General features: G+C 39.6%; 1 protein-coding gene across 1 annotated transcript in view; it reads left to right on the forward strand.

The window, feature by feature from the left end:
* The window catches only part of KCNH8 (potassium voltage-gated channel subfamily H member 8), a 368,898-nt gene extending 359,672 nt beyond the window's left edge, over positions 1-9,226 (forward strand). The window contains exon 16 of the mRNA XM_032408779.1: positions 7,946-9,226. Coding sequence (XP_032264670.1) covers positions 7,946-8,650 — 705 coding nt within the window. The 3' untranslated portion in view covers positions 8,651-9,226. The remainder of the gene's footprint in view (positions 1-7,945) is intronic.
* The last annotated feature ends 2,777 nt before the right edge of the window (positions 9,227-12,003 follow it).

Consider the following 12,003-nt stretch of genomic DNA (forward strand, 5'->3'; position numbering starts at 1 on the left):
GATCTGAAGGGGCACCTGCACCCCAATGTTTATAGCAGCAATGTCCACAACAGCCAAACTATGGAAAGAGCCCAGATGTCCATCGACAGATGAATGGATAAGGAAGAAGTGGTATATATATATACAATGGAATACTACTCAGCCATCAAAAAAAATGAAATCTTGCCATTTGCAACACCATGGATGGAACTAGAGGGTATTATGCTAAGCAAAATAAGTCAATCAGAAAAAGATAATTATCATATGATCTCACTTATATATGGAATTTAAGAAACAAAACAGGATCATAGGGGAAGGGAGGGAAAAATAAAACAAGACAGAATCAGAGAGGGAGATAAACCATAAGAGACTCTTAATCATAGGAAACCACCTGAGGGTTGCTGGAGGGGAGCAGAGTGGGGGGATGGACATTAAGGAGGGCACATGACATAATGAGCACTGGGTATTCTATAAAACTGATGAATCACTGAACTCTGCATCTGAAATTAATAATACACTAAATGTCGATTAATTGAATTTAAATTTTAAAAAGAAAAAAAAATGGGTGTAAGAACATCTCTAAGGTTGTATATCCAGGTTCAGCAGAGAGGGAGCATGCAAAAATGCCCATCTCCTAGATTCTCCCTGGAAGAGATATGACTGCATACTTTCCCAGCTGCTACCTGAGGGTCCAGGTCCTAATCCACCTGCACCTAGGTGCTCTCTATGATCCTCCACTTTGGGACTCTGACAGATCTTGGGACACCCTCAACTTCTGGGAGCCACCAAGAACAAAGACAACAGCTTCAACAATCACGAAGACCTTAAACCCTCAAGATTCCACCAAAATCTGTTAGAACTAATAAATGAATTCAGTAAATTTGCAGGATACAAAGTCAATATACAAAAGTCAGTTGTATTTCTATACACTAATAATGAACTATCAGAAAGAGAAATTAAGAAAAACAATCCCATTTACAGTAGCATCAAAAAGAAGAAAGTACTTAGGAATAAATTAAAATTTAACCAAGGAGGTACAAGACTTGTACACCAATAATGACAAAATATTGTTGAAAGAAATTAAAGAAGATCTAAACAAATCAAAAACTCCAACTACAGACTTGCCAAAGGAATTGAGGAAAGCTGTTTAGACTAAATTCTCAGCTCTTACTGAAAGACCAGTATATGAGGAGTTAACCAAAGGGACTAGATCCATAATAGGAACTCATGATCTGACCCGTTGGAGTACAAGCTAGCAGCACTGGCATCAACTGGGAGCTTGTTAGAAATGCAGAACCCCACCCCACATCTACTGAATCTGAATATACATGGTGTCAAGATCCCCAGGTGATTCCTCTATACTTTGTCTTGATAAGCCCTGTCTATACAGTTGGTATTCTGAGATGAGACAGACTTTTGTTTGGTGTTCACTAATAGCAGTGAGGATCACTTAGCCAAACAGCAATTTGGATAGTAATCAAACTTTGTCACAGGAAGTAGGAAAATAGATGAGGAAAGCAATCAAAGGGTTGATAAATAATGGATTACAATAATACAGCTAAAGTAATACAGTTGTGTCCGAAGGCCTGAGTTTGCAAAAATTCAATGAAACCATTGGAGTAATCACTTTCAAGACTTGTAATTCTTCTCTTATTATAATTTAAGAGGCATCAGATGCACCTGCAAAAGTAAAGCCCTTGGTACTATTCCTGTGTGACCTCGGATAAGCCATTTCACCTCCCAACATTCTAGCCTCTCCAGCTGTAGAACAAGATTTACAACTTTCGTTAGTAATGGGATTGAGATTCTCATTTGGATGAAATTTATGCAAGTGCCGGGTATGATTATTATTTTAGCTGACAGATAAAAAGATTGTCATTTGTTTTTGAATGTGTTGTGAAGCAAAAGACACAAGGATGAAATTATGCCGATCGTCCTTTTTGTTTTGCCTGCTTATGGACTTTGATTGAACTTGTCTGAATCCCATGATAAATATGCAACATAACAAAAGATTAAATGAAAGACCATTTAATTACCTGAATCAGAGCTCGTAAAAATGTATATGTGTTCATGGCAGGGGGGAGAGGATTGGTGTAATTAGTACCCGGAATTTAGGAAAATTGTGTCTAGCAGGAAAATGTGTACATGTTTGGCAAAAATTGAGTGACAGGTCAAGAACTCTTCAAGCTAAGAAGATTATATCAACAGATGCATTCCCCATCTGCTCACTGAATGCACAAAAATGGAAATGGCATTTTTTTCTATCAGTTGAAGTTCCAGTTATACTCAGAGGCCATGAATCATACCATGCCAATAGCCAAGATTGAAAAATGTAAAACATGAATAATAGAAGGCAAAAGTTAGCTACTTTCGATGTGAAATAAAAGGTATTGTCAAAGACACGTTCTGGTCTTCCTTATGAAACTCACACTCCTGTTCCCAAAAGGCACAATCCAAAGACACACCAGAACAGCAAATCTGTGTTTACACCAAAAGACACACAATCTAACTGTAAAAACTGACAGTGCACAGTCTTATTGGACAATAGGGCACCAGCACCACAGATGGATTTTTTCAACTATGTAATTACACAATGGTTTTTAAATTTCCCATTTTGAAGTGATGGGGGTGTCCATGAGACACTGAGATCATATAAGACGTTCTTACCTGCTAGAGGTATAGTGATACTTATTTCTGTGTCTTGCAGTGCTATTTATGGGAGATTGGTGAAAGTTATTTAAGTTGAAACGAAAATACCAGAAACTCATATTAAGAAATTAACCATGCAACTTATTATTCATTAAATTACTCGTGTATCAACAAAGATTTATAAATGGCAGGATTTATGCTGGGACTAGAGCTATTATAAGAACAATAAAGACAGTCATACCTGCCCCCATCAAACCCCACAGTGGTCCTTATTCAATTGTGATCAACACCAAGCTGCACATTGTTGTATTTTGGCTCACACATCCTTTATAGAGATTTCTCAATCCATCTGACTGCAATCACCTTAGAATGGAAACCTTAGAATGGAAATATGGGATCTTAATCAACATTTTTCAAAGGCTCTGGTTATTGCTGTTACTATTTGTTACTGCAAAGATCTACGCAAGGTGACGCTAAAACTTGGAGACTCTGTTTCTTCCAAATTAATTATGTAAAAGTGTTAACAGCATGGTTTGTCTCTCCATGCTGAGGCTGAAGAGGAGTTATATAGATAACTGGCTTTTATTTTTGGGGGGGGGGCTAAATGTTTCCTGGGTCAGTATTCCCTACCATGAAGAAGTTTCCAACTAAGCTGTGTTGCATTATCAAATGCAGATACTGGGATCCTGACAAAGTATCAGTAGTATGGGGACCAAATTTTAACGTCCATTATATTATTTAATCCTCACAACAAAGCATCTGTGGACATATGATTGAGAGGAGGGTGAGAAGTAACATCACACCAGTGGAGCAAATCAAACATAAGAGAAGAAAACCAGGATACTCTGGAAATGTAGGCAACAATGACTAATTCTAAGCCAACAGAAGTTCTGAGCAAACCTGCAGATAGCCAAAATAGAAGAATTGTGGCAATTAGTGAGTTCCTTCTTAGAGGTATGGAAAGACCACTGTGTAGATTATCATGGATAACTGACCAGTCTGTTGTTGCATGGGTGTTTCTATTCATGACAGAAGGTGCTGCTCAACAAGACCAAATGCACTGCCCCCAAACCTGCTAAACACCTAATGATTTGTGTGGTAAAATACATGTTACTGGGAGAACAGCGGAGGGAAGAATCTTTAGATGCTCCTAAGTTTTGGATAGAAAACTGAACCACTTGGAAGCACAGATGGTGTTTTCAACACTTCTTTCTAGCAGTTGGGACTTTGGAAGGGATAGAGAAATCTTGGATGTGAAGAAATGGCTCTGCAGATGGTGATGGTGAACTGGTTTGGCCAACAGTTTTAAATCCCAGACTGATGGGTTCTTATTCACAGAAAAATTGGGAGAAGGAAGAGGAAGGAGAGGGAAAAAATGGATAAAGGAAATATAACTTAATACACAAGGAAGAGAAAATGTGTATTAAGTTATGATTTATTTATCTATTTTATCTTTATAAGTAGAAATAATCAGAAGGCCACATCTAAAATAGCCAGTGAGGGTAGCAACCAGGGATGCAAAAGGTCTACCAAATTTCAACTGATAAAACAACTCTGAATAACTTAGTTAAGTTTGTCACTTGGCACTCAGAATATAGTCATGAGATATGGGAGTCAGTAAATAGACGACACTAAAAAATGTGATGGGGGAGCATCTGGGTGGCTCAGTTGGTTAAGTGTCTGACTCTTGATCTCAGCTCAGGTCTTGATCTCAGGGTCAAAAAAAAAGAAAAGAAAAGAAAAGAAAAAAATGAGATGGGGCTTGTGAAGGGTTTTGTAATACCCACTCAAAAAGAGGTTGTGTCTTCTAATATGAGTAGCAGAAGACATTTAAAGAATATGATCAGGTGTTGAGGTAAGTGGGAAAACTTTGGTTCATTTGATCTGAATGATTTTTTTGTTTGTTTTTACTGACCTATTTCTGTAGTACCCTGATTTTAAGTTGTATTTTGAAGGCATATCTCCTTAAATGGGTGGAGTTTTGTTCACAAAGTAGCCCCAACAACCTTTTTTAGCAAATGCACATCTTCTTAGCATGCTATAAAAAAAGCATTAAGCCTCACCCCCCTTGGAAAGTAGAGACTGCATTCTTTGCTTTCCACATTTGATTAAAAATAAGGTCCTCCCTGTTTTAGAATGAATTCTGTTAGCAAGCCCAGCAGAAAGCAGTAAGCAAAAGCGCAGAACTTTCTGTGGCAGTATGTTGTCACCTTCGGTGTCACCAGAATATCCACCTCCAGTAGATGCCATCTTTCCTTGTGACAGTTGCCTTTGTCCTTGTGAAGGGAGAGATCCCTTACCCAACAGGGATTAATTCTCTCATGTAACTTTAATAAGGTGCAGGGGTGTGTCCCGATACAGTGACAGAATTCTTCCCTGATATATATTGATCATTACCCTTCAGAGCTAAAGAAAGCTCTATTTCCTTGGATTCTTTGCAGCTTTTAGTTCAAGCTGATATAGTGATTTTGTTTTCTGGAAATATTAATGCTTGTTTACATGCCGGCAGCCAGTCAAGACTCTGGATTCCCATTCAAAGTTCATAAACTCCAAGTTGGACAAATGCACGGTAAAAGTTTGATGTCAAGGATGTGGCCATCAAATGGTATTTCACCTGTGGAAAAATACCTGTTTATTTTGAAGTCTAGAAACAATAGTTCATCAAAAATATGTATGTTGACATATTGTCTGGCTCCAAATTCCTCTTGCTGTTTTTGTTGTTTTATTTGTATAATTTGATATGAGGAGATTTTGCTGTGCTTAATTGGTTTCTGACTTAGAGATGATGGTATTTACTTACTTGATGTTGAATTAACATTTCAGAGATTTTACACACGAAGCTACCTTTTTGTGTCATCTGGGCCCTTCACAAATTCTGAACACGTTAGCAAAAATCTCTCAACTCTTAAGCAATATCTCCTTTCCCATGTGATAATATACTATAACAGAAAGAGCACCAAACTTAGAAGGCCTGAATTCTAAGCCAAAGACTGTCCTTCATGAAATAAGGGACCTTAAAAATGTCATTTAACCTCTGGGCCTTAGTGTCCCCATTTTACAGGTGGGGAAATAATAGCCAGGGATACATTATCTTAGCACTGTTTATAGATCCAATAGAGAAAAAGGTACCTGAAAGCATATTGTATTATAAATTTACTCAAAGATTTATTGAATAACATAATTGTTGATGTACCTAAAATGCAAATGGTTCTTCAAAGACTGTGTTTTTATTCAATCCTAATAAAAGACCTATTGAAAGCATCTTACTGGGAGCTAATGTACCCCTGGTCAATTTGATACAGGAATGAAGCTTAGATAGTCCACAGAAATGGGTGGTCAATATATCCCTTCAAATATCTCATTTAGTGTCAGCCTTCTCTTCTGAAATTTTGATAGAAGAGCTTATCAATTCAAGATGGAGCCCATGGGTGTATGTCTGCAGTGCCAAGATCCAGATCTTGATTTAAATGTGAGCCATGCACTTTAAAATTGAGGCTTGGCAGGGACGCCCGGTGGTTCAGTTGGTTAAGTATCTGCCTTCCGCTCAGGTCATGATCCCAGGGTCCTGGGATCAAGTCCTGCATCAGGATCCTTGCTCAGCAGGGAGCCTGCTTCTCACTCTGCCTGCTACTCCCCCTGCTTGTACTCTCTGTGACAAATAAATAAATAAAATCTTAAAAAAAAAAATTGAGGCTTGGCAGGTCACGAAATTAGACAACCTGCAGTGAAAATTTCAAAACACATAGCATCTTTCTCAGATTCACTGTTTTGCTTCTTCAATGTGAGGCTCGGAGGTATCTTTTTATCGCCAGAAGTTTCAGATCTGCTGAAAAGCCCAGACAAGCGTTCGATTGAGTCCCTCGAGTTCCATGCTAGCAGAAAGGCAGAAATACTTTTGGCCTGGCAATTTCAAGACAGGTGTTACCAGTTGGTTGCCTGACCCATGGAAAAACCTCCTTCTGGCCTTTTTTAAATGCCTGATTCAAGCGGCACTACCTCCTGATGGGCCTGCCAGGGAGAATTAGTTTCAGAACGCACTCGCAGGAAGTGGAATGAATTAAGCTGCTGGAGGAATTAGGAATGTATACATCAATGTTGAAAAAAGTTTGCCCAAAACAGCAATCTTGGATCTGGCATCACTAAAGTGGAACTGCCTTTTGTTTTAGTTTTTTGAGGATAGTCAACAGGTTCAGCTGCTTATATTGGAGTTTTTTGATTCATGATAGTAAACTCAAGTCATAGAAGATCCTTTATAAAATACAGTCTTGCAGCAGTTGAAGGCAAAGTATTACAACATTGTGTTAGTGTTACAAATCTCACCAAAGTTTAGGGGATACATGTTTGTATCCTGCTTTCTGAAATACAGAGTTTCCTCACTTTGAAGAATGTAAGCACTCCAGAAAAGCTAGATTCAATCTTCTGGTGGTCTTCCATGGTTAAAAAAAGTGATGTGGTTGGTAAGAAAACAAATCCTCTGGCAAATTTTATTATTGGTTTTAAGTGTAAAAGGAACAATGAAGACTCTTCAGGGGTTCTTAGGTGTTTGAGAGTTGTGTCTACTTGGAAAATCTCACAAAAACTAAATGACTTACATAGAAAAGTGAATAAAGCACATACCACACAATCTGGGTTATAATCCCACAAGGTTCCAGGTTCACTGATCAACTGCAACACCCCCAGGCTCTCCACTATGCTGATCTGCACCTACCTGCCTAGCAGGTTTCTCTTATTTTGCTATTTTCCCTCCTTCTGCAAACTCCCTTCCTCGCAAACCTGGTGTGGGTTCTCGCTTACCGCCTTCATCACCACTGAAGGCCAGTTTGCTCCTGAGCCTACGATAAGCATGGATCTTGGCCAGAAATGACAAAAGTGAGAGCTATCATTTACTATCTACTCTGGACAGATGGTGTGCTGAGTGCTTTACATACAACACCCACCACTCCATACTGGCTTTTGAGGTGTCCAGGATGATTTGTGTGCACCACTGTGTAACCCACTAACTCAGGGGAAGTAAAAGATACTGCCTGTATTTAAGAGATACAAGAGATAATTGACCCCTGTCTCTTGATTTTGTTCAAGAACGCCAGAGTTACTGATTAAGAATGCCAGACTATGAATGTCTCTTTAGGTTCCCTCAGAATAAGGATGGCTTTATATCAGGTGCCAACTTCTCCATTCACCCCTTGGATTTGGCTGGAGTTGGACGCAGAGCAGCCTTTCAGACCTTGCTGAGAAATCTCGTTTCCCTGCCTCACTGCTCTGAAATCAGTGCCATGCACCTCTGACTATTGTCTTCTGCTTTGCTTTATCCACACAGGTAACGACATTGACTCAGGAGGTCTCTCAGTTAGGTAAAGACATGAGGAATGTGATGCGACTTCTAGAAAACGTTCTGTCGCCCCAGCAGCCGTCGCAGTTCTGCTCCCTGCACACCACATCTGTGTGTCCCTCCAGGGATAGCTTACAGACCAGGATGACCTGGAGTACGCACCAACCTTGCCTACACTTGCAAGCAAGTGGAGCTGCTTATACTCAAGCACAACTCTGTCATGGTAATGTCACCTCAGACATTTGGAGTGTGGATCCCTCCTCTGTGGGGAGCAGCCCCCAGCGAACTGGAGCTCACAAGCAAAATCCAGCAGACAGTGAACTTTATCATTCTCCAAACCTTGATTATTCACCTGCCCACTACCAGGTTGTCCAAGAAGGTCATCTGCAATTTTTAAGGTGCATCTCTCCACATTCAGATTCTACACTGACACCTCTGCAGTCCATTTCGGCGACTCTCTCATCCTCTGTCTGCTCCTCCTCGGAAACGTCATTGCACCTGGTTCTCCCAAGCAGATCAGAGGAGGGCAGCCTCAGCCAAGGAGCCATGAGTTCCTTCAGTTTGGAAAACTTGCCAGGATCTTGGGACAGGGAAGGAGCGGCATCAATGTCTATGGAACCTTTGGAGAACTTTCCACTGGAAATTGTCACAAGCACAGCGGAAATGAAAGATAATAAAGCCATAAACTTATGATATTCACGCACGTGCAGCGGCTGCCAGTTTCAAACCCACCACTGCATGACAGCTTCAGTTTGCCTTTTTTGCCTCGGGCAGGTGTGAAGATGGGGCAGAGCTGGGAGTCCAGCAGGCGAGTGCGTGAGGAGCCAGCCAAAGGCAGAACCACATCCATACTGTAGCAAACACTTGCTAGATCCTTAGAAACACAGCAGAAACAGTTTCCTATACAGGTATTCACTTACTGGTCTGTTTGACAGACTTTTTAAAAGTCCAAAGACCCTGAGGGTCTGAGCAGCTAGAAGTCCCAGACAAAGAATTTGTGGATTCGTTTTGTCCTAGGTGACTTTTGTGAAGTGCAGCAAAGGTTTTTCCTGAGTGCCTGTTGGTCATTCCTGAACAATATCCACAGCACTGTTGGCCTCGGGAGTGCACAGCTCCTGCTGATCTATTTTTCTTTTTGTGAAGGCAAAGGGACAATTATCACTGCATGTCATCTCCTAGACAATCAGTCAAATAGAGCTGATGGCCAGTGGTTAGCTCTTGCACGTTATTTGCCATGTAAATGAACATGTCTTTATTTATCAAAAAAAAAAAAAAAAAGAGAGGCTATTTTTATATCCTTGGTATGAAATATGTATTTAAACTATTTAAAATATTTATAAAGAAATGAATGTTTTCTTTTCATTTTGGTAAAAAAGAAAAAGCTTGCCGTTTTAACAAGAAATGCACTACTGTTATGTCTAGTAGATCAAAAGTTATTTATTATTAAGAGGGTGTAGTTTCAAAAGGAATCCCCCTTTTATCTGCATGCAGTTTGCAACAAATGTATCCTCACGCTTCTGGATTACAAAAGAACAGTGAGGTCATATTTTATTAATGAAATAAAAATATGGATGGAGTATCAAATATGTGGGCTCTGGCATGGTGGTAGGGAGGGCTCCACCCAGTTAGGCTCTGCTGATTCACGCCAACGACCTGAATGAAGGCTGCCCCCACTAGCAGCGTAATGTCTACCATAAATGTCTCTCCTCCAGGCATCACACTTTGTTGTTCAGGAGCCCAAAATTGGTCTGTGGGATATGAGAGCACAACTACTTTAAGCCATTTTGACCTCAAAATGAGGGAGAGAACCTTGGCTGTATCCTTCCCCTGTGCTATTCTTGCAGAAGAGGTTGTAGACCAGTGCAAATTCCAAAATGGAGCCAAGACTTCTGAGCAATGACATGTGAGATTGAGGCCAGCTTACACTGGATCAGCATTTTCATTTTTTTTCCATAAATCTCTCAACAATGCTGTAAGTTATGCAGTGCAGGTGTTTTCATTCTCATTTTGCAAAGAGATAAAAAGTCCCAGAGATTACACAGCTTGGATGCTGGAGATGGTCTAGAACCTATAATGTCCCCTGCGTCTCAGCCAACATGCAAATTCAGATGCTGGCTTGGTAATGATTTAAACACCTTCACTCAACTTTTATTTGATGTTTAAGAACATTTAGGGCCCAATCATCCCAGACATTCTTAGAAAACATCGCATTTACATTCTGGTGTCCCCCTGTTCTTAGTTTGCATCAGAAAGAATAAACTGAGAATTGTATCATTAAAAACATCTAAACAAACCAAAACCTCTGATGTGTGAATCTTGTACCTTAAAATTGGCTAAAGCAGCAGAAAGAAATCTGTAAGAAAAAAGGAAACAGTACATGTTTATCAGGCAAGTTACTCAAGACAATGCATTCTACTTCTCCACCTCCAAAATTCACTCTCTCCTTACCTAAGTGAATGGGAAAACTGAGGCAAAGGCAACTTTCCAGATTTAGTGTATTTATGTTTGTATTCATTCTCCCTTTTGCTCATCCTGACCTATATAATCATTTTTAGTATCATTCAAAGAGGACTAATTGGTGTTAGTGCGTGAATATTCTGGCAAGCTAGCACTACTATTACTGATGTTAACAATAATGACTGACATTCTGTTTTTTGAGTAGTGACTATGTACCAACAGATGTTTAGAAATTAACACATGTTATATTTCCTCATATAATTGTCAAACAATGCTAAAAGTGACTTACTATTATCCCCATTTTAAAAATGAATAATTGGGCCATGGACTTTATTTTAAATTGCCCAGTCACATTGTTTTAAATGATAAATCCAATCTACCCATGGCCACTCTGAGTACCCTTCCCTTCATGTCCAAATCCATTCTTGTTGTCTTTTAAAACTTTACTAGTAATTACTTCCTTTTGAAATATGTGAATAGAATAAAATAAAATATTTGGGTTTTTTTTTTTTTAAGGAAGCATACATTTGGGAAAAATTAGTTAAACTGTGAGGATTTGAGGAAGCCCCAGTGAAATGCCTGGAAACATGCCCATATTTTTCCAGCCAGTGCCCCCTTCTCTGTATCTACTCCTAACGGCTGACTGTAGTTGGCTTAAGAATCAGATGCCTGCCCTCAGAGATCTGCAGCTGGACAAAAATGAATGAGCACCCGCAACAAAGGAGGGCTCCCATTGATTTCTTGGAGGAGGGCACCTGCCTCATCTGAATCAGTCCTAACCTGCTCCTTATTCACCTTTTCCCTCATCATCATTATTCTGCTCAACAGAACTCCCCCATATCCTGGGCAGCTCAGAATGACGTGTTTTGCTTTTTTTGTGTATGTGTGTTATGGTATTATTCCAGGAAATGAGAATTCGCAAGTTTTTCTAGATATTTGATTTTCTAAACATTATTGCAATGTGAGTAGCAGAAGCCCTTCTCTTCTTATTAGGGATGCATGTTTAGATCTCTACATTTTCCTCACCTACACACTCTGCTGAAGAAGCAAAACAAGGATCCACAGGAAAGAAAAGCACTTATTTTCTTGGTCAAGTATATTTTCTTAAAAACAATGTTAGGGACTAAAGTCTTCTGTGTAGCTCTAATTAAGAGAACCAGACAGACAGATTAACAGGATGTTATTTTAATTCAACGTAAGAAATTTCTGGTGATAAAAGCCACTTATAAATGGAGTTTATTGTCTGGAGAGGTGGTAAAATCACTAACAAAGGGTCCTTTCAGAGGTTGCATAACTATGCAACAGGAATACTGTTTTCCAGAAGAGCTCTGTATTGGGTGTGAGGTTAGCAGCATTCATGCATCAGAATCACATGGGGTACTTGTTTAAACTTTAGATCTGGCTTCAACCAAGTGCCTTTAGGTGGGGCCTGGAAATCTCCCACTTAGTAAACTCCCTGGGTGACTTATATACACTAAATATTGGGAAATATTGGTCTGGAATCTATAGTAGTACAAGACTGAGTCCTAGCTAATGTATACATAGGTGGACTAGCATCTGCATTCTGTTAAAGATAGGCCTGAGTCTAT

The sequence above is a fragment of the Phoca vitulina genome, unplaced genomic scaffold (genome assembly GCF_004348235.1).
Source record: "Phoca vitulina isolate PV1807 unplaced genomic scaffold, GSC_HSeal_1.0 scaffold10, whole genome shotgun sequence".
NCBI classification, from domain to species: domain Eukaryota; kingdom Metazoa; phylum Chordata; class Mammalia; order Carnivora; family Phocidae; genus Phoca; species Phoca vitulina.